At 49.7% G+C, this 22,994-nt stretch overlaps 1 protein-coding gene across 1 annotated transcript; it reads right to left on the bottom strand.

Moving 5' to 3' along the window:
* Positions 1 to 88: 88 nt before the first annotated feature.
* On the bottom strand, positions 89 to 22,907 carry ATP1A3 (ATPase Na+/K+ transporting subunit alpha 3). The gene is given in 23 exon segments (XM_027858199.1): positions 89 to 117; positions 413 to 504; positions 1,095 to 1,196; positions 2,099 to 2,229; positions 2,501 to 2,646; positions 3,595 to 3,718; positions 4,028 to 4,182; positions 4,669 to 4,837; positions 5,289 to 5,439; positions 6,392 to 6,528; positions 6,647 to 6,822; positions 10,257 to 10,449; positions 11,012 to 11,146; positions 11,778 to 11,887; positions 12,053 to 12,251; positions 12,875 to 13,143; positions 19,979 to 20,096; positions 20,338 to 20,472; positions 20,830 to 20,943; positions 21,765 to 21,905; positions 21,907 to 21,969; positions 22,214 to 22,273; positions 22,653 to 22,907. Coding segments are annotated over 23 exon segments (3,204 nt in total).
* Between the last annotated feature and the right edge of the window lie 87 nt (positions 22,908 to 22,994).

The following is a 22,994-nucleotide window of genomic DNA, read 5'->3' on the forward strand; positions in this document are numbered from 1 at the left end:
AGAATACAAAATAAGGGCGTGGGAACTGGGGGATGGTTCTCTCCTGGGCTGGGGGGTGAGACAGGGTGGGGCAGTGCTGGGAATGAGGTCAGTAATAGGTTTCCTTCTCCACCCAGCCTGGAAGAGAAGAGACAGACAGAGACAGACAGAGACACAGTGACACAGAGGCAGAGGGAGAGAGAAAAACAAATAGACAGACAGAGACAGAGAATCAAAATTAGAGAGAGAAGAAAGGGCAGGGGAGAAAATAGAAACCAGTCAAGTGAACTGGCTGAGTCTTTCTGGGTCCATCCCCTAGACTCCTCCCCACAGGTCCTGAGGCCCTGTCCTGGACCGTTCCCAGCCCCTGGTCTCCCTAATGTTTCCTCCCTAATGCTCCCAGCCTCACCCCTATCCCAGCCCCAGCTCTCACCCCCAGGGTTCCTGCGCAGGATGAGTTTTCTGATTTCATCATAGACAAAGATGAGGAAGCTATAGGGGAAGGCACAGAACCACCAACTGGGCCTGCAGAGCCATCGGGAAAACACCGAGATGGAGAAAGAGAGGTAGAGACAGACCCAGAAAGAGGAGGAGAGAGACAGGTGGAAAGAGAAAAAGAAAGATGGGAAGTTAAAAAGGGATGGGAGAGAGGGGTGCAGAACAAGATTAAGGTTGAGATATTAAGGGGCAGAAATGGAAGGGGAGGGAGAGAGACAGAGGGAGGGAGGAGAAAAGAAGAAGGGAAGAGAAAGAGGAAGGAGAGAGGGAAGGAGGGAAGGAGAGACAGAGACAGAGACAGAGAGAGAGACAGAGAGACAGAGAGAAAGAGAGAGAGAGAGAGAGAGAGAGAGAAATACATTAGTGATTAGTTCCTGGTCTAAGATTGCTATTCATTAGTAGAGAGAGTTTCCTGGGCCCTGGGATGGGGAAATGGGCTTCCACTCTCGAGGTTGGGACCAGAGTCTGTAGGAGATTTGGGGGGTGTCTCAAGGAGGCTGAGAAGGAAGGCGAGGAGGTCTTCCAAATTGGGTGTGAGAGATTGGGGTTGGTTGGTGTTATCAAGAGTGGAAAGCCAAGGTCAGGGCATGTGCCAAAGTGGTGGGACAGACACTCACTTGAGTGGGTACATGCGTAGGGCCACATCCATGCCAGGGCAGTAGGACAGGAAGGCGGCCAGCGCTGTCTCTTCAAACAACCCGAAAATCAGAATCTTGTTCCTGTGGAAGGGTAGAATGTGATGGGCAACTGGGCAGACACAACCACCTTGACACAACACACACAAACACACACACACACACACACACACAGCATCATCCCTCACTAATCCACTCCAGCAGCCTTCTTACCCATGGATACACTCAGACACAGTGACTCAGAGAGACCTACATAGGGACAGAGAATCAGGGAAGCAGAGACATAGAAATGCAGAGATAGACCCAGAGTCATAGAAATGGACCAAGACTGAGAAATGAAGAACATAGAGCTAGGGACAGAGATAAAGAGACCCTATGAGAGGGAGACAGACATACCAAATGACAGCAATGTAAGAGAAAAAAGAGGGAGAGAAAGAGACGCAGGGATGTACTTAGAGACAGACATGCCAAGACAGAGATATGGGGACAAACAGACCCAGATACACCGAAAGGCAGATTCGGAGACAGATACCACCTCATCTCTCCACATGGTTCTCACCCATCTTATTACACAAGGAGAGAAGGACAGCAAAGACATGGAGATATGGAAATGGAGAGAAATTCAGAGATAAGTGGAGGAAGCAAGCGAGGGAGAGAAATGCAAAGAGGAGAAGAAGGAGGGGAGAGGGAGGGAGAAAAAATGTGTGGGGGAAGAGATTGAGAAAGACACGAACATAAAAATAGGAAAGCCCTGAGAAATGGAGACCAAGAGGCACAGAACTAAACATCCTCAGGGAGAGAGAGAGACAAAAGAAGAAATTTTCAAGGACACAGAGACACTCAGAGATGTAGAAACCGGGAAAGAAAGAAATCTAGGGACTGAGAGAAAGACTGATAGAGATGGAGGTGCAGAGATCAGAGGACAAGCCTGCTAGAGACACTGAGAGTGAGGAAGGCAGAGCCCCCGCCTGGCCCCCAGCCCTCACTTCATGCCCTGCTGGAAAACGGAATTCCTCCTGGTCTTGCAGATGATGAGATCTGCCCACTGCACAACCACAATGCTGACGAAGAAGGCCGTGTGGCAAGTGAACTCCACTGACTTCCGCTGCTCGTAGGTCTGAGGGAGAGATGTGCAGAGGAGGGCTTAGCCTCACCCCACTTCTCTTTCTCCTCCAAGAAGCTTTCCCAGATTAACTCCATACCAAGGGCTTGTTCTATCTCCCACCTCAGGGAGTCCCTGAAACCCCAGGCTCCCCTAGAACGAGGTTCCCAGGCTGGGGATAGGTGTTCTCCATCACCGATGCCCCTCTCTGTGCATGTTCTTCCCTTATTCTAGATGCTTCCATAGCTCTCCAACCCCCCCCCCCCGCCGCCGCCTTCTTACTCACCCACTGCTGCCCATAGCTATCCTCAAGGTCATTGACAGTTCGGTCATCCCAGTTGAGCCGAATGCCCACGAGGTTAGAAGGCAGGAAGCCATTCTCCGCCAGAATCACAAAATAGGCAAAGAAACCACCCAGAGCCTGGATCATTCCTGTAGGGGACGGAGGGAAGTGGGCTCTGTTTGGGCAGGGTTACCAAAGGCTAAGGGTTCCCTGAACCCCTTCTGTCCCAGGATTTAGAGATAGGTGGGACCTTGGGGATGACTAAAACCCAGCATGACTTCCCATTTTACAGATGAGGAAACTGAGGTTCAGAGAAGTGACTTCTCTGCGGCACCCCAGGGGCCTTAGGTGCCCTGAGATCACACAGATAGCAAGAACCATATCAGGGATAAACCACCCAAGGGTCATCTTAGATGGGTTACCTGACAGAAGAGTCTCACCTGAAAAAGGGTTGCCCAAAGGGGTCAAACAAGCAGGCAACAAGCATTTATTAAGCGCCTATTGTGTGCCACACTTTGTGCAAAGCACTGGAGATACAAAGAGTGGCAAAGGCAGAACATACACTCTAGAGGGGGAGACATCACATAAGTAACTAAGACAAATCCTTGTAAACAAAATGGTTTGGTAAGCATGCTCCAGGTTATTTTGTCTGACCCCCGCAACAACCTGGGAGGCAGGAATTATTATTACCTCCATTTTGTGGATGAGGGAATTGAGGCTGAGAGAGGTTAAGTGACTTTCCCAGGGTCATACAGCTATTTAACTGTCTGAGGCAGGATTCTAATTCAGGTCTTCTGATCCCAAGTTAAGGAGCTCCACTCATTATGACACCTACCAGGTGGTACCTAATCAGGTATCACCTGAGGATCACACCTGTGGAAGGTTACCTAAGGGTTGTATCAGCTGATCTGGATCACATGAAGGGTCTTACCTGCAAAGAGTTACTTAAGGGTGTCTCACCTGAGGGTCTCACCTGAGGGGGCCTCTTGCCTAAGATAGGTCATCTGAGATAGCAAGCTGAGGCAGTGGCCCAGGGGTCTCAGATGCCCTGAGCCTGGCATTCAGATGGTCTTTGCAGATAGACCCTAACCCCTTACCTATCTGCCCATATGCCATACTAATGAGCCTCTCGTTCACCAGCTTGTCTGTCCTTGGATTTCGGGGCTGCCGCTTCATGATGTCGCTCTCAGCAGCCTCATAGGCCAGGGAGATGGCAGGGACCTGTCCAGGAGAGAGTGGGGAGCCACCTTAGATAGGTTATCTAAGAGGGGAGGTCTCACCTGAGATCACTTACCTGTGGTGAGAAGTCTCCACTAATTTGTGTGACCCAACAAGGTCTTGAGAAAGCTGACTTGATAGGGTCCCTACCTTGGCAAGTTACCAGAGCCAGGTTACTCCAGCACCCTCCTCTGAGCTCAGCACCTTTAAGGGACTTTCAGGTAGACCCACCCCAGAACTACTAGCCAAATGCCACAGCGATGGACCTGAGCTCCTCACAGCCCCTTTGGGAAGCTGAGCAGAGGGTCTCACCATATCTGTGCCCAGGTCAATGCAGAGGATGGTGATGGTTCCCAGGGGCAGGGGGATGTTTGCCATGATGAAAAGAAGGAAGGGGGTAATCTCAGGGATGTTGCTGGTCAAGGTGTAGGCAATGGATTTCTTCAGGTTGTCGAAGATCAGTCGACCTGAGGGAAAGAGTTTAGAGGGGGTCAAACCAGGCAGTCATCTGCCTTCCTGAGGGGTGAACTTGACTTCCACTGAGTCAAAGGAGCTTGGCCTTCCTCATACATCTTCCACCTCCTTTCTCCATCTCCCGATTCTCCTGAAATTCTTCCAGTGCTCTGTTTTCTTATCTACCCTGAGGCTGTCTCTATTCCTACGGAGGATGGGGGTGGGGGGAGAGATGAGGGAGGCTCAGCCTCCTCTTGACCCCAGCTCATGTATAAGCACATAGAACCCCAGAATGGAATGGCCCTTTTGGATCATTCGTATGGTCCTTCCCACTTCCTTTTACGAGAAAAGATGGGCCCCTAAGGATTCAGAATCATAGAACGTCAGGGCTGGAGAAGACCTTTGACACCAGCTAGTCGAACCCTTTCATTTTGCAAATGGGGGAGCACGGTGAGTCAGCTGGCAGAGCTTGGCCTCCAGATCCCCAAGCCTGTCCTTACCCTCCTCCACACCAGTGACGATGGAAGCGAAGTTATCATCCAGCAAAATCATGTCGGCTGCCTGCTTGGAGACGTCAGAGCCAGCAATGCCCATAGCCACGCCAATATCTGCCTTCTTAAGGGCAGGCGAGTCATTCACACCATCCCCAGTCACTGCTACAATGGCACCCTGTGGGGAATGGGGGAGGGGGAGGGAGAGGGAGGCAGGGACTCAGGCTTCTGGTCCTCGTGTCTCTTAGGGGTTCAGTCATAGGGTCCAGGCCTTGGTCTCTCCTCGGGACCCAGGCATTTGGACTTCTGGTACCTGTCCTCTTCAGGGACTCGTGTCCAGTGTTCCAGTCTCTGCCTTTCTGAGGGCTTAGTTATACAGTGTCCAAGACATACTGCTCTTGGGGACTGAGGCATCACAGAGCCATGGATTTCACTATTGTCCCAACTCATCCAATTGCCTTAGGAATCCAGACCTCTGTTCCTCCATCCCCAGGTAGCTAGATCCCTACCCACTGGTATTCACAGCCTTTGCCTTTCTCAGAGACCCAGGCATCTGGGCCCCCAGCCCATGCTGGCTTGGTGACTCAGGACTCCTGATCTATGCAAGGCCCAGGTGTCAAAGCTCTCACCTGTCTCTGGCAGCCTTCCACAATGATGAGTTTCTGCTGCGGGGACGTTCGGGCAAACACGATCTCTGTGTGGTTCTGCAAGATTTCATCAATCTGTTCTGAGGAGAAATCCTTCAGGTCCGTGCCATGGATCACGCAGGCCTTGGCATCCCTGCACAGGCACAGAAGGTTGGTGAGGGATGCCCCAGGCCTGGGCAAGGGCAGGAAAGGAGAGAGAGTCTGAGGGGGTGACAAGGGGAGAGAGAAGGGTTGACAGAGACAGAATGCAGTGAGGGAAACAGAGAAAGGGAGGGAGGGGACAGTGAGAGAGAGACAGAGACAGCACAAGAGGGAGACAGACACAGAGAGGAGGAGGGGCAGACAAAGAAAGACTGACTGAAATCAACAGCAAGATAAAAAGAAAAGAAGAGGGATAGGCAGATAAGGACAAAAAGGAAGATCAGAGAGAGAGGGAGAGAAGGATCATAAATCTAGATCTGGAAGATCCTCAAAGACCAACTTGTCTAACCTCATGTGCTGATAAAGAAACTGAGGCCCAAAGAGGTTAAATCACTTGGCCAAGCTCACACAGCTAGTAGATAGCAGTGAGGATTTGAACCCAAGTCATGTATGCCAGACAGACAGACAGAGAGATGGAGGCAGACAGAGACAGAGACACAGAGACAGACAGGAAGGAAAAGGAGTTGGGGGAGGAGGAGAGAGTGAGGGGAGAGAGCAGAGAGTGAAACACTCAGAATAGAGAAAGAGAGAGAAACAGCGATAGAGACAGAGATAGAGTCAGACAGACAAGGAGAGGAAAGAGAGAGAGACATACAGAAAACTAGAGACAGAAAAATACACAGAAAAGAAAGATATGGGGAAAACACCACATAGAGAGGAAGCAGAAAGGAGACTCAGCAGACCAAGCAGAGGAGAGAGAGAGAGAGAGAGAGAGAGAGAGAGAGAGAGAGAGAGAGAGAGAGAGAGAGAGAGAGAGAGAGAGAGAGGAGGTGGATTCAGCAACAGAATCAGTCAGAGGGAGACCAAAGGAAGATGATAGGGAGAAAGGAAACAGGGCAGAGTTGGGCAGAGGCGGTGGCTCCAGGATAAAATAGTTGCCTCACCTGGGATTGACTTGACTCACAGGGATGTTGAGCCTGGCAGCAATGTCCTCCACAGTCTCATTGCCTTCAGAGATGATCCCTACGCCCTTGGCAATAGCTTTAGCTGTGATGGGGTGGTCGCCAGTTACCATGATCACCTGCGTAACAAAGGAGGAAATAGGGGTCATGGCTGCACCCTTTCCCTTTACTCTGCTCTTCAGCCTAAGGAAATCAGGTATCTTGGTTCCCCCCACCCTCAGCCACTCCTGACCCCACCTTGATCCCAGCACTTCGGCATTTGCCCACAGCATCGGGAACAGCAGCCCTGGGTGGGTCAATCATGGACATGAGGCCGACGAAGCAAAGATTGTCAGTGGTGAAGTTGACATCGTCACAGTCGAAAGCAAAGCCCTTAGGGAACTGTTCCTCAGGCAAGTAGTAGTGGCAGAACCCTAGCAGTGCCCAGAAGAGATGGTTAGAACTGAGGATCTGGCCTCCCCTTCCCTGCCCCTGGACCTACATCCCCAACATGCTACTTGGAAGTCACTAATCTCTCAATCTCTCAACCTTCCAGTCTCTGGAATATCCACATTCTTCTGCCACCTTTCCAACCCCCTAGTCCCCAATATCTCATCCTGATCCTCAATATTCCTATTTCCCAGTGCCCCTCCTCCAACTGTGTCTCCTCCTCATCTCACACTCCTAAAAAATAAGGTTTACAGAGCTCCTTCCTCACAGCCACCCTGTGAAATTAACTGTGCAGATATTATTATCTTCATTTTGTAGATGGGGAACATAGAGGCTCAGAGAGATTTGCCCAAAGTAACAGGAAACGTCAGGACCAGGATACAAAGCCAGGTCTCCTGACTCCAATGGATTCTCAGGTTTCCAGATCTCTAATGCTCAACTCCTCAGTATTCTCTTCCTCTGACCCTCAACTCCCCATCTTCCTAGTCCTACAACTCCCCAACTATCTTATTCCTATAGCCTCCCTATTTCCTAATCCCTCATCTCCCAACTCTGCAGTATCACCAGCTGGCTATCTCCTCAACCCCTCAACTCCAATGCCCTCTCCCTTATTCCCCAATATTCCCAACTCATCATCCTCAGCCATTGTATCCAGTTCCCTAATTACTTATGCCCCAGGCCCCCAACTCCTCAGTTCCCCCGACTTCCTAACTCTTCATCCATCCCAGTTTCTAATCCTTTAACTTCTAATCCCCCAGTCCCTCAATTTCCTTAGTTCCAACCCCACATTTCCCCAATTTCTCATTCACCTAGTCACCCAACACTCTGCCTTTCAATTCTCTCTCCCAGTCCCCAACTTCTCTTTCCCCAGTTTCCCAGTTTCCCACTGCCATAATCTTCTAGTCCCATATCCTTCAGTTCCCTAAACTTCTCTTCCCACTCTTCCAACCCCTATCTCTCCACCCCAATTCATCATCCTACCAATCCCTAATTCTCTACCTTTCCCAATTTCTCATTCCCCCATTCTTCTAATACATACACTATTCTTCAGTTCTTCAACCGCCTAATTCCTATTCCTCCAAATCCTCAACCCCTAGGCTCCCAAATCCTCATTCTCTCAGTCTTCCAGTCTTCCCTATTCCTCAGCCACCCAGTTCCCTATATGACCCAGTGTTCTACTCCCACATCCTTCTGGTCCCTCAATCTCATCTCCCACTCTAACATTCCATTCCCCAGTCCCTCAACTGCCTGAGCTCCAGCCCCCCAATTCTAGCCTCCCGTTCCTCATCCCTAACCTTCCTGTGCCCTGTCTTCCAATCACCTGTCCTCCACCTCCCTATTTTGTCTCTTCTTCCTCTGCTCTCATTCTTTCATCTCCCAAACTCATGACTCAACTGAAACTGCTCTCTCCAACATTGCCAGTGGTCACTTAATTGCCAAACTCAACAGTCTTTTCTCAGTCCTTGTCCTTCTCAATCTATCTGTGGTATTTGACATTGTTAACCATTCTTTCCCTCCTGCATGCTTTCTTTTCTCCAAAGTCTCATGACACCTATTCTCTCTCTGCTTGCTCAGTTTTGATGTCCTTGGCTGGATTACCATCCATCATCCACTCACAGTTGATGTCCCCTAAGGCTTTCTGTTGGGACCTCTCTCTTTGATGACCTCATCAATATCAATGGGTTTAATGTTTATCTTTCTGCAGGTGACTGACTCCTGGATCTATATATCCAACTGCAGACTCTCCCCCAAGTTTCAGTCCTACATCACCAACTTCCTAGTAGACATTTCAAATGGGATGTCCCAAAGACACGACAAACTCAACATGTCCGGACAAACTCATTATTTCCATCACCACTACTGTCCATCCCCCTTCCAGACTTCCCTACTTTCTGTCCAAGGCACAACCATTTTTCTAGTCACCTAGGTTCAAACTCTTGGTGTTAGCCTTAACTGTTTATTGTGCCTCATCCCACACATCTAATTAGCTGCCAAATCTTGTGTTTCTGCCACCACAGTATCTCTCTCCTCTCATCCCTTCTCTCCACTCACATAACCACCACCCTTGTTCAGGACCTCAGCATCTGTCCCCTAGATTATTGAAACAACTTATGACTTCCCCACATTGCCTCAGATCTCTCCCCACTGCAGTCCATCCTCCACACTCCTGCTAAAGTGCTTTCCCTAAGTGCACATTTGGCTATGTGATTTCCCTATTTTACAAACTCTTGTGGCTTCCTTTTGCCTCTAGAATCAAAGACAAACTCATTTGTTTAGCTTTTTTTTTTTTTTAGTGAGGCAGTTGGGGTTAAATGACTTGCCCAAGGTCACACAGCTAGTATGTGCCAAGTGTTTGGTCTGAGGCTGGATTTGAACTCAGGTCATCCTGACTTCAGGGCTGGTGCTCTATCCACTGTGCCACCTAGCTGCTCCATTTGTTTAGCTTTTGAAGGCTCCACCACCTGCCCCCAACCTGTCTTTTAAACCTTATTTAGCATCATTACCCCTCCCAGCTTCTGCAATCCAGCCAAACTGGCCTTCCCTCTGTTCCTCATGCACAACAATCCATCTCTTATCTCCATTTTTTTTTACTACCTGTCCCCTGTGCCTAGAATGTATTCCCTCCTCACCTTTACCCCACAGAATCTCTGTCTTCCTCCAAGATTCAGTTCAAGCATGACCTTCTACATGAAACCTTTTTGTGAACCCCAAGCTGCTTAGTGCCTTCCCTCCCTAGCCACCTTGTATTTGCCTAATTTGTATTTATTCTCTCTATAATCTGGATTTATCTCCCCCACTAGAATGTAAGCTCCTTGAGGACAGGCCTTACTTCAATCCTTGTATTTGTATTCCCACCCTCTGGCACAGTCCTTGGAACATAGTAGGTGTTTGATATGTTTGTTGATTGATCGTCCCAGTTCCCTAACCTCCCACTCCCCCAAATCCCCAGCCTCAGTCCCCTGTCTTCAAATGCCCTATTTCTCTAGTCTCCCAAGCTCTATCCCTCAGTGCTTTGTTAATTATGTCCAATTTATCCTGTATATATCTTGTTAGTACATAGTTGTTTGCATGCTGTCCTTCCTGCCCCCCCCCCATCACTTCCATCCTCTACATTTGACTGTGAACTCCTCCGGAACAAGAATTAATTTTTTTTTTGCATCCCTAGAGCTTCACGCAGTGCCTGACAAATAGTGGGTGCTTAATAAATACTTACTGATTTGACTACAATTCCCCATCCTCCCAGTCCCCTATTCTTCCAACCTTCTATTTCCCTCAGCTCCCCAACTCCCCATCCCCAGTCTCCCAGTAATATAGAACACTCTCCCCTGCACCTCCACTCCCACCACCTCCCCCTGCTAAACCACAGTCTCTTGGTGCTGAACCAAAAAGTGGAGATATGGGCTAGGCTGAGCCGTACCAAGCACCCGTTCACCCAGCCCGCCTAGCTCCAAGTAGGCATTTTGGAAGGCCTCCTTGAGTTCATCATCCAAGGTCTGCTCTTTGCCCTGAAGCAGAATGGTGGAGCATCTGTCCAAGATCCTCTCAGGGGCACCCTTCATCACCAGCAGATATCGATTGTCATTGGGGTCCTCTGTCTCATGGATGGAGAGCTGGGAAGGTCCAGTGAACAAGTCAAGGTTGGTACTTGGTGTGCACACACTCTCCCATCACATTAGTCCTCCCCTCTCCACACCTCACTCTCTTTGTGTATCTTTCCATCCATCCATCTCACTCTTCATCTCCTTGTCTATCAGTCTGCATCTCTTTCACTTTCCCTATCTCACTGTCTCTGCATCTTTGTCTCTCTCCTTCTCCTTGACTGTGTCTGTCAGCATTGCCTTCTCTATCTTCCTGGCCTCTGTATGTCTTCTGTGTAGTTCCACCTCCCTGGCTCTGAATCTTCTACCTGCATCTCTATGTGTGTGTGTTCCTCTACCAATCTGGTGGTTAGGGAAGGGGGAAGGGAGCCAGGACATCTGCATTTTAAGCTCAGTTCTTCCCCCTTGACTCAATGTGACTTTGGACAAGACATTTCCCTTTCTGGGTCTCTGTTTCTCTATCAAATAATTCTTAGTAGTAAACTTTCCCCCTTTCATTGTTAGTGGATTTGAAGGGAATCCCCTCATTCCTTGTCACTGTTGGTGATGTTGAAGGGAATCAGTCCTTAAATACCTGGTATTTGTTGGTGGAATTGAAGGGGATCTCAGCCACTTTCTTGTTCCTTTCCCGCATCAGTTTCACAGAGCCAGATGACAATTCAATGCATTTCAGAAGGGCTGACTCCGAAGCATCTCCTGCCACATCCCTCTGCATGAGGGGTAAGGGTGGGAGAACAGGGAAGAGAAAAGGCCAGTGGCAACAGTTTCTAGGTTAGCCTGGCAGCATTGAAAATGGAAGCAAGAAATGAGGAATGGGGCTCGATCCAAGGGAAGGTGGGTGGTGCTAGGGAAAACTATCTGTGACTGAGAAGGACTAGGTCCTTGGAGTAGAACCCACAGCTGTACAGGCATAGGTGAACACAGCTAAAAGGAGATGAGAGGGGACACATATGGAAGGGGGTGGACACCCAGATGAACATGGGGGAGGAAAAGAATGACTGTAGAAAAATAAAGGTCATAGCCAGAAGAAAATTGGGGCAGTGGAAATTGTGGCAAGAACTAAATTTGGAACACTGAACTTGAAATCACTGGACCTTAGTTTAAATCTCAATTCTGCCACTTACTGGTACTTCAACAAATCACTTAACCTCTCTGGATCTTAGTTTCCTCATCTGTAAAATGAGGAGGGTTGGACAAGATGACCTCTAAGGTTAATTCCAGTTCTTTATCAATGAATCCCTGAACAGTCTAAGCCCAGTTGTAAGGGGTTGGGAGCTGGGTCTGAGAACCTCTAGGGAGTTGAAGAGGGTAGGGAGAGAAGATCCCTAGCCCAGTCCCACCTTGAGAACAGGTATGTTGTCCTGGCCTCCCTTGAAGACAGCTCGGTTGCAGAGGCCAGCAATGTGGGACAGGGCCACCCAGGTGTGGGAGCTCTTGTCAAATGAGGTTCCTGTGGAGGAAGAGATGTGGACTCAGGGTGGGGCTGAATCCCTGTTCTTCGAATTGACCTTCTGGGACCAGCCTTCCTCCAGGTGCCCTTATGGACCCAGTTTTTCTAGATACTTCCCCAGTCCCTCTGTTTCCCCCCTCCCACAGCCAGGGGGGTCACAATCACCAGACTGGTCCTCAGTGGTGTCTGCCTCATGGATCTGGTTGTCAAACCACATGTGAGCAACTGTCATCCGGTTCTGGGTCAGAGTCCCAGTCTTGTCTGAGCAGATGGTGGAAGTGGAACCCAGGGTCTCCACCGCCTCTAGGTTCTTCACCAAACAGTTTTTCCGGGCCATGCGCTTAGCAGTCAGTGTCAGGCACACCTGAAGGTTAGGGAGACACTGGTGTCCAGCTTTCCAACCCATCTCCCTGGGGAACCTAGGCATCTGCTTTTGCAGCTCCTGTCTTCTTTGGGGACACTAGTGTCTAGCATTTCAAAGTTTGCCCTTCTCAAAGACTAAGGCATCTTTTCCTCCCAAATAAGACATACAGAATTTCTACTCTATCAAGTGACTCTGTCCCCCTTTAGAAGGGAAAAATCTTTCTTCTTCAGGAGACAGATCATGTGTCCCTAGGGACCCAGACACCCTATTCCCTGCCCTCCTAACCCCCTTCAGTGCTCAGGTATAGTATAGTTCCTAGTCTCGGCCCCTCTCAGGGATCCAGGCATTTTGTCCTCCCAAACACCACTCCCTGGAGATCCAGGCTTCTAGCTCACAATCTGACCCCTCTCAGAGACGAGATGTCCATTCCCCTAGTCACTCTTCCATCTAACTTCTTATCCCCCAAGGACCCATATGTCCCAATCCTCCAGCCCTAATTCCTCACAATTCTAGGCATCTATCTTGCTAATCCCCATCTTATGAGGAAAGAAGGGAACTTAGTCCTCCAGCCCCTACTGTTTCAGGGACCCAGGCATCCCAGAGCCCTCAGGGGAAGCCCTTACAGTTACAGTGGCCAGCAGGCCCTCAGGCACATTGGCCACAATGATGCCAATGAGGAAGATGACCGCCTCGAGCCAGGTATAACCCAGGATGAGGGAGAGGATGAAGAAGGAAACGCCCAGGAAGACAGCCACGCCTGTGATCAGCTGGATGAAGTGTTCGATCTCAATAGCAATTGGAGTCTTGCCCACCTCCAGGCCTGAGGCTAGAGTTGCAATTCGGCCCATTACGGTCCGGTCACCTGTGGCTACCACCACACCTCGAGCTGTGCCTGAAGTCCAAAACAATCAGTGAGAGAATGCATGAACAGAAGCAGGGAGGGCCCAGGAGAAGAGAGGGGCTCCACTGAGGGAGGCAGGGCCTTGGGGAAGGGAGAATGGGGTGGAGCTCAGGAATGGGGGGAATGGTTCACTGATGGGATAGGGGCTCAGGAAGGATATAAGGGGTTCAGGAAGAGGATGGGAGTGGGGGTATTTAGTGAAGGAGATGAAGGCTCAGTTAAGAGACAGGGGATGAATTAGGGGAATGGGGCAAGAGGGTTCAATAAGATGGTAAGTCTTCACAAGGGCATGGAGGTCTCAGTAGGGAGATGAAAGACTCAGTGAGAGTACTGGAGTTCTAGTGGGAAAGGCAAAGACAATGGGGGCAGTGAGGACATTGGGGCTCAGTGAGGGAATGGGAGTGTTCAATGAAAAGAAAAGGAATTCAGTGGGGACATGACAAGGATTTGAGGTGAGCTGGAGCTAAGGGGGCTGGGGGCTCAGTGAAGAGGATATGGTTCAGTGAGGTGATGGGGGTTCAGTTGGGCAATGATGAGGCTGAGTGGTGGGCTAGGGACTCATTGAGGAAGTAGAGGCTTAGTATAGGATGGAGGACTCAGCAGGAAAAAACATGACTCAGTGAAGGGCCTGGGGATTCAATGAGAGAGATGTGAACTTAGTTAAAAGCTAAGCATCAGTGAGAGGAATGGGGCAAGGGAGTTCAATGAAATAATGAACCTTCATGAGGGCATGGAGGTTTCAATAGGGTGATGGAGGCTCTGTGAGGGGATGGGAGACTTAGTGAGAATGTTGGAGCTCTAGGAAGGGAAGGACTCAGGGAAAGTCATGGGGGACTCAATGACAGGGTGTGGATGTTCAGTGAAAGGGATGGTTGTTCATTGGGAACAAGATGAGTCTCTGAAGTGGGCTGGGGATACAGTGGGGAAATGGGGAGCTTGGTGAAGAGAGTGGAGTTGAGTGAAAGGGAGAAAGTGTGATGAAGCAATGGCAAGGCTCAGTGGATGGACTGGGGATCCAGTGGAGATAGGGGACTCATTGAAGAGGATGTGGTTCAGTGAGGTGATGGGTAATGATGGGGCAATTATGAGCAATTATGAGGCTTGGGGATATGCTCCAGACTTAGTAGGGGAATGGGACGCTCAGTGAAAATGAGGGAGTTTAGTGAGATGATAGGGAGTTCAGTGAACGGTATTGGAGTATTGGAGTATAGTGAAGGAATAGGGGATAAATATTGAGCTGGGTACTCTGGGGAAGTGGGGGCTTCAGTGTTGGTCTAGGGATTCAGTAGGGAAATGGGTGACTCAGTGAAAAAGGCTTGGCAAGTGTGATGAGGGCTTAGTTAAAAGACGGGGGTAAGTGAGGGGAATGGAATAATTGGGTTTTAGTGGGAGGATGGGCCTTCAAGAAAGTCTGAGTGGGGCTAAATAGGGGGATGGGGCTTAGTGAAGGTATGAGTCATCAGTGAGTAGGTTGTTAGCTTAATTTGAGTAACGAGGACTCAGTGAGGGGGATGGTGGAGAAAGTGAGAGAGATGGAGGCTCACCAAGGAAAATGGGGAATGAGTCAGAGGAATTAGGGACTTAGTGAGGTCAATGATAGGAAGGATTGTTTAGCAAGGAGGATAAAGTTAAGGCATAGGTGGAATGGAGGGATAGGGGCTTCTTGAGGGATGGGGATCGATGAGAAGGAAAGTCATCAATAAGACATAAGGTGAGATAGATAGGGGCTTATGAGAGGAAAGGGCTTTACAAAAGCATGGGGGGCTCACTGGGGAATATGGGAGCATAATGATATAGGAGATGGGAGAACTCAGTGAAAGATGGAGATTCAAAGGAGATGGGGTCTTCCTGAGAAGATGAAGGCTCAATGAGCAAAATAAAGGTTCAGTTTGTGTGGTGGGGGTGAAGTTAAGGGTAGATGAGGGGAACAGGTGACTAGGTAAGGGAATAGGGATTTAATTGTATAGCTGGAGGTTCAGTAAATAGGTGAGGAAGATGGAGAGCTCAGTGACACGATGGGGGCTCAGTGGATGGATACAACTCAGTGAACAAAGTAATTTAGTGGGACATATGTTCTGTGACATGATGGGGTGTCATTGAACAGATGGAGGGTTCAGTGAAAGGGATAATGGCTCATGGGAGGCCTCCATGAGAGCACAGGGATGCAGGGATGTATCTTGCGGGATTGGTAAGAGAAAGATTGGTTTAATGAAGCCATGGGATTTTATCATGGGAGCTCAGAGAGAGAAGAAGGACTCAGTGAGATGATGGGTGTTCAGTGAGGGAATGTGAGTTTCAAATGAGGGGCTGGAGAGCTCAGGAATGGAAATTTAGGAACTCAATAAGAAGCCTAAGAAGCCTAGTAAGAGAGAATGACGGTTCAGTGAGAAGGGTGAATGTCAATGGAGGTATGAGGGGACACAGTGACAGTAATGAGTGCCCAGTGAAGTAGATGATGGGCACAGAGAGGGCATTGAAGGCTCAGTAGGGGCTGAGTGAGAGAACTGGGGATGAATCAAAGGAATGAGGAGCTCAATGAGGGATATGGGAGGGTCAATGAATGCAAGTATCAGGGTCTTCCTCATGGCCTAGAGGAAAGTGAGGAAGATGGTGCCTCAGTAATGGGAATACAGGCTCAGGGAGGGGAATGGTGGCTAAGTGAGCAGGATGAGGTCTCAGAGAGGGAATAAAGCTCAGTCAGAGGGATGAAAAGGATCACTGATAGGGGTCAGATTCAGTGAGAAGGCTGGGAGCTCAGTGAGAGGGATGGAAGTAAGGGGAAGAAAGCTAAATAAAGGGAATAAAATCTCACTGAGAGGACGGGAACTCAGTTAGGGGATGGGAAGCACAGTTAGGACTTATAGCTCTCCCAGGGAAACATAGTGAGTTACATATGGGTTGATTGGGGCTATAAGGGCTCCTTGAAGGAAATAGGTGTTCAGTGAGAAGAATGAGGTACTGAATGAGGGAAATGGGGTGGGAGGCCCATGGTCAATGGAAGGATGAGGAGTTCAGCAAAATGGCTGGGGGATCAGTGAGAAGGGATGGAGCTTCAGCAGGGAGGGAGACATAATACTGGCTCAGTGATAAGGGCAGGGACTAATGGATAGTTGTCATTGGATGAAAGGATGGAGTCTTGGTGAAGATGATGATGGCACAGTGATGGGATGGTGGGGCTCAGTGACTGAATAGAGGGATCAAAGGAAAAATGGCTCTCAGTGGTAGAGATGTAGGCTCAGTGAGGGGAATGAGAGGGTTCAGTCAGAGGGGTGAATGGTTTAGTGATTGGATGAAAAGAACACCAATAGAAATGGGTGTTCAGTTTGAGGGATGGAGGCACTCAATGAGAGGAAAAGTCATCTCAGTGCATGGAATTAGGGCTTAGGGAAAAGGTTAGACTTCAAGTGGGGAAGCGGATGAAGGAGAAATAACTTTGGAGTCAGAGGACCTGAGTTCAAATCCCAACTCCAACACTTACTAAATGTGTGGCCTTACAAATGTAACTTCAGCTCCCTGCGCTCAATCTCCTCATTGGTAAAATGAGACTTGGATCTTGGCTCCTGAGATCTTTTCATCATCTATGGCCCCCTGTTCCTATGACTTCAGTGAATAGGATGAAGGCTTAATAAGGGGAAGTTGGGAAATCAGTGTGGGAGATGAGGCTCCAAGAGGAAATGAGAGCTCTAGGAAGGAGATTCAGGCTCAATGAGAGTTCTGGGGTCCTAAAGGTATTGGGATTCAGTGAATAGAATGAGGGTTAAGTAAGAGGGATGGGGGACTTAGTAAAGGGATGAGGACCTTAAGAAAGCATGAGAAAGGGTTGGAGGCCAAAGGAAGATAAGGGTACAGTGTCAAAATATGGGTTCAGTCAAAGGTCAGAGTGCTAATGGGGGGGTGCAAATTCAAGAAGGGGGAAAAAGTGTCAGTAGAGGCATGGGGGCTTAGAAGGAGAGTGAGAGGCTCAGTGAGGGGGATGAGGGCTTAGTGACCTGATAGAGGGCTCATTTATGACAGGATGGGGGTTCAGTGAGAAGCACTGGAGAGCCCATTGAAGGAAATGTGGGGTTTGGTGAATAAAATAGGAATTCAGGGGTGGGGATAAGAGTTCATGGATGCTTAGTTGGGAGGATGGGAAGCACAGTGAAAGGAACAGAGCAGAGAGAGGAGATAGGGGCTCGTCTGTGGTTGAAAGTGGCCAAGTGAAGGAACTAGAGTTCAGTGAGGGACATGGGAGCTGAGTGATGATGTTAAGGAAAATGGATTAATGGGATTAATGGAAATCCAGTAGGGGAAATGAGGGCTCAGGGAGAGTTATGGGGACTCAGTGAGGGGATGAGAACTAATTGGGGTGGTGGGGGTTTGGTGATGGGGACAGAAGATAAGTGAGGGGTCAGAGCTCAGTGATGGGGATGGAGATCAATAAGAGATTTGTTGGGAAATGGGGGAGTGGAGGCAGTAGAAATTCACACAAGTGAGAGAAAAGGGGGCTCAGTGATGATAATAGAAATCAGTGAGGGGACATGGAGGCTAAGTTAGAGAGTGGGGGATTATTGGGAAAGTAGGGGATCAGGGGAGGTGATAAGGACTCAGTGAAAAGATTATATGAGGTATGTGAGAGCTCAGTGACACCAAATAAGGGGGATAGGGTCTCAGTGGCCATAATGGGAGATAAGTGATATGAGGACTCAGTGGAGGAGACAGAATCATTAAAGGAGATGGCAGACTATTTGGGGGAATGGGGGTCAGGTAAAGGAAATTGTGGATTTATAGGGGAATGGGGGCTCAGTGGAAGGGATAGGAGCCCAGTGAGGGGGATAGAAGTTAAGCAAGGGGGAAAGGACTCCGTTTTAGAGATGAAGAATTAGTAAGGTGATATGGGGGCTCAGGCGAATTGGAGATTATTGGGGTAATGGAGGCTTAGTGAGAGTGATGGGGATTCAGTAGGGGAAGGATTAGAATTAATAAAGATGGATGGGGGTTCAGTGATGGGAATGGAGGTCAAGTAAAGAGGATAGGGGTTCAGCGATGGTAATAGGGGATCAGTGAAAGGGGAATGGAGGATTAGTGGGGGAATGAGGACTCACTGGGTGAGATAGGGCTGAGTTGGGAGAGATGGATATTAATATAGTGATGGGTGAGGGGTGAGGCATTATTGGGGCTCAGTGGTGGAGATGAAGGTCAGTAAATGAAACGGTAGATTTGTGGAGCGAACGGGGCTCAGTGGAGAATATAGGGGAGTCTCAATAAGAAGAGTACAGTGATGGGATGGGGAACTCATCGAAAGAATGGGAGACTTGGGAGTAAAGGAACTAAGCGTGAGAATGGGATGCTCAGGGAGGGGGCAAAGGAATCAGTGATAGGATAAATGTTAAAGATAAAGACATGCTGAAGATGGGGACTCAGTGAGAGGAACGAGGGCACACTGAGAGAGCAGAGGATAGAGTGAGGATGATGAGAGCTTGGAAAAGAAATATGGAGCTCAATAAAGGGATGGGGATTCATTTGGGGGTCTGTATAGGGAATGGAGAATTGGTGAGCAGATGATGGCTCCAAGTAAATAATTCTGTCAGGAGATGAGCTCTCAGTTAATGGATAGGGGAGCAAAGTGAGAAACACTGGAGTGAGTAGGGTGGAGGTCCAGGGAGAACCCCAAGAAGGGTATTGGGTTATGGCTTAGTGAGGGAATAGAGGCTTGGTGGTGGACAGGATTTAACAGGGGAATGAGAGGCTCAATGAATGGGAGGGAGTTCAGTAAAGAGGAGGCAGTTCAGTAGGAAGTTGGGAGGCTCAGTGAGGAGGTTGAGGCCTCACCTAGGGTAAAGCATCATAAAGTAGTGGCTGGGGTGCTGGACTCAGTGTCAGCAAGACCTGAGTTCCAATTCTACCATAGGTGCTTACTAGCTGCATGGCCCTGAATAAGTTATTTAATCTCTCTGAATCTCAGTTTCTTTATCCATTAAATGGGCATAATAATAGCACCTACCTCACAGGGTTGTTGTGAGAATTAAATTAGGTCATGTATATAAAGTGATATATAAATGAGAGTTATTACTGTTATTATCAATGATCAGAGAAAAGACTCAATGAGGACGATGGGAGTTTGACTAAAATGGAGGCTCCGGAAGAAGCATAGGGTGGTTGGTGAGGGGAGTGGGGCCTCAGAAAGAGTGATGAGAATTTAAGGGGGCCCACAAGGCTTTAGCAAAGAAGTGGCAGGTATGCTGGAGGTGGATGAGGGACTAAGTGAGGGGACTAGGGGCTTGGACTAGGGGCTTAGACAAGGTTTGAGGGCTCTGTAAGGCTCAGTGAGGTGACAAATTCTCAGTAAAAGAGATGAGCATCCAGTGAGGATGCTGGGTTCAGTCAGGAGAATTGGGTCTTAGAGAGGGGATAAGAGCTCTGTGAAAGCATAAGGGTGGAGCTCAGTGACAGGCTGGCCCATCAGTAAGGGAGATGGGGACACAGTAACTAGAACAGGGGTTCAGTTGGGGGCTGGAAGTTTAGTGAGGATTATAAGAGCTCAGTGAAGGACTTAGGGCTCAGTGGGTAGGATGGGGGCTCAGTGTATTGGATGAAAGCTTAGTCAGGAGGAAGGGGAGCTCATTATGGGGATAGGAGCCAAATGAGAGTAATGAGGGCTTGTTGGGAGGATTAGGGTTCCAGAAAGCACGGGGGCTTAGTCATGAGGATGGAGGTTTGATGGTAGGATGAGGAGTCAGGAAAGGAATGGTAAGTAGAGTAGGAGGCTCAACCTATGCCAGTCCCATTTGCCTCCCCTTCCTCCCCTTATCAGTCTATGCCTCAGTTTCCCCCGGGATGCTCCCACCTTCCACACAATTGGTGGAAAAGAAGGTGATGTTCCTGGTCTCCAAAGGGTTGTCATGTGTACAGTCTGGGGATCGTGTCTGGGGCTCAGACTCGCCAGTCAGAGAGGAGTTATCCACCTGGAGAGAAAAATGCAGTAAATGAGAAGGGATCGGCATGCTAGGACCATTGGTGTAGGACGAAGGCCAGCTGTCCCTGAACAGGTAAGTAACCCTGAGGGCAGGGATGCCTGGTCCCTAGGACCCTCACAAACCAGGGAGCCTGAGTCCCTGATGGACTAGGGCCTGGGACACTTGAGTCCATAAAGGTATTGGGAGTGGGGAGAAGAGGTTTCTCCTGAGGATGGGGACTCCAGCTCACCTTGCAACCATGTGCTGAGATGATCCTGAGGTCAGCTGGGACTCGGTCCCCACCCTTGATCTCAATGAGGTCACCAACGACCACCTCTTCTGCATTCACCTGCATCTTCTCTCCCTCTCGGATCACCAGGGCTTGCTAGAGGAGGCATGGGGGGAAGGGGAGGGGTGGAGAAGTCAAAACCCTTTCATATCTGGTCCTTCCTCTAGCCTATGGCCTCATACTAGATGCACTTCCCTCTGGGGGTCCCCCAACCTCTATTGAGCCTTCCCTGTTCTCTAAGCTCCACTTCCAGGTTCCCCCATCTCTGACCAGGCTCAATTTTTAGCTTCAGCTATTCCAGACTTTCCCTTCTGTTGTTCAGCTAGTGCTTTAAGCCTCAACCACCAGAAGCTCCACCTATCACCAAGATCAGAGCCCCTGCCCCGACTCAACCACGCCCAACCTCCCCATGCCTTGTGCCTTGTGCCTGCCCCAGCCTCAGGGACCCCTGACCTGAGGGACCATGTTCTTGAAGGATTCCATGATTTTTGAGCTCTTAGCCTCTTGGTAGTAGGAGAAACAGCCGGTGATGATAACCACAGCAGCCAAGACGATGCCCAGATATAGCTAAGGGAAGGAAGCCACCCACAGGTCACAGAGATGTCCCATTTCACATGCATGGCCCATGGTCTGTGTTTGCCCCATGACCCTTCTGTCTTCTGCATGAACTATGGCCCTAGCGTATCCCATCCTGTATCCCCTACGTGAATGAGCATCCCAGGCCTCCTGTCTGTCCCAAGCATATCCCGTCCCACATGTGTGGGGTATAGATCATAACATTTAGAACTGGAAGGGATCTAGAGGCTTCCTCTTCCAACCCCCTCATTTTAAAGATGAGGAAACTCAAGCCCAGATAGTCTAAGTGATTGACCTGTTATCCCACAGTTTCCGAATACTAGCGCTGAGGTTTGAACTCTTCCAACTCCAGATTCACTGTGTTTACCTATCTTATACTCATAAAACCATGTCCTATCTCCTGTGCACACACCATGTGGGTATACAACATACATGTACCACATATATGCATGTCTGTGTCATCTATGTTCATGTGCTCCACATGAAAATGTGTTCCATGTCCTGTGTGTGTCTATTTAATGTCCTCCACTCCCTATATGTGCCCCGCATCCCAAGTTCCTTTGTGTTCTCTAAGTGTATCACATATCTCATGAAGTTCTCCCACACAGATTTCTTCCCATTCCACGTGGGCCATGGGTGGGTCATATGTACAAGCATGTTCTGTGCCCCATGTCCTTTGTGTGTCTCTTGTATGAGTCTCTTATATTGCCCACATTCCCTATGCATCCATCTCCCATGTCCCATGTTTGTCCCTCATGTGTATCTGGCACCCCATGCAGATCTCATGTATGTTCCAAGCACTGTGCACTCACATTGTCTCCTGCAGGGTCATCCTCAGTGCCTGCCTGGATGCCATAGGCTAAGAAGCATAGAATAGCTCCAATCCACAGCAGGATGGAAAAGCCTCCGAAGAGCTGTCGGCAGAACTTGACCCATTCTGGCGTGGTGGGGGGGAGGCGTGAGGGCGTTGGGGCCATCTCGGGCCAGGATCTCCTGCGCTTTGCTGTGGGTCAGGCCCTAGAGGACACGGATCTCAAACAGACCAGCCCTGCCTTCAAGGGCCCCTGGGGCCCCAGCGCCTTGTGCCCAGACCTCAAGCAAGGCCCCAGGGTCCAGATCCCCAAACACTTCACACATTCAGAGTCCCCAGGGATCTCCAGCTCCCGCCCTTCTCCTTCCCCACCCTCACCCCTCCCACCACCCCCAAGCATCTGCCCTTCTTCTCTGAGCAGTCCAAAAGCTCTGGGCATCCCAGTCTTACCTGCACACAGTCTGTGTTGTATTTCCGACAGACCTCTTCTACTGACATCTTGTGCTCTGTCTAAGGGACAGGAGAGGGGGAGGTTCCAATCGGGCCTAACTGGCCCAAGAGTGCAAGGCGGGGGAGAAAGAGGGCGGGGCGGAGGGGGCGGCCTGGGAGGACTGCGGGAGGGGCGGAGCCTCAGAAAGGGCAGGGAAGACAAGAGAAATCAGGAGCTTCAAGATTTAGCACTAGAAAGGACTTTAGAAACCCTCGATTCCATACTCCTCATCTGTAAAATGAGAAAAATGGGCCCAGGGACGGAATGAGACTTGTCCAAGGTCATATAGTTCAGTTAGGGGTGGTTCCAGATCTTCTGACTCCACAGCTACACTAGGCCGAGGATGTGGCAGACTTGGGAAGGGGTTCGGGGGGGGGGGCTCCATGAGTCAGGGCTCACCATGGCCACCTCCTTCTTGAGGTCGTCCAGGTCTCGGCGTTCCTTGGGCGCCTTGCCCTTCTTGGGCGAGCCCTTGTCATCTTTCTTGTCCTGCGAGGTGGCGACACGATAGCTGTCAGAGTGGCCGCGCTGCGGGCGAGAGGAGGTGACAGGGAGGGACGCCCCCAAAGCGCCCTGCGCCTCGCCCCCCGCCGGCCTTAGCTCTAGCCCTCCCAGGCAGGCTTTATCTCGATGTCCTTCAGATTGTCTCTCCATTCTCTCCCGTGTGTGTGTGTGTGTGTGTGTGTGTGTGTGTGTGTGTGTGTGTGCTGTTTCTGACCCACTCTATTTCTGTTTCTTTCT

Source organism: Vombatus ursinus, unplaced genomic scaffold, assembly GCF_900497805.2.
Source record: "Vombatus ursinus unplaced genomic scaffold, bare-nosed wombat genome assembly UNPS02012758.1, whole genome shotgun sequence".
In the NCBI taxonomy this organism is placed as follows: domain Eukaryota; kingdom Metazoa; phylum Chordata; class Mammalia; order Diprotodontia; family Vombatidae; genus Vombatus; species Vombatus ursinus.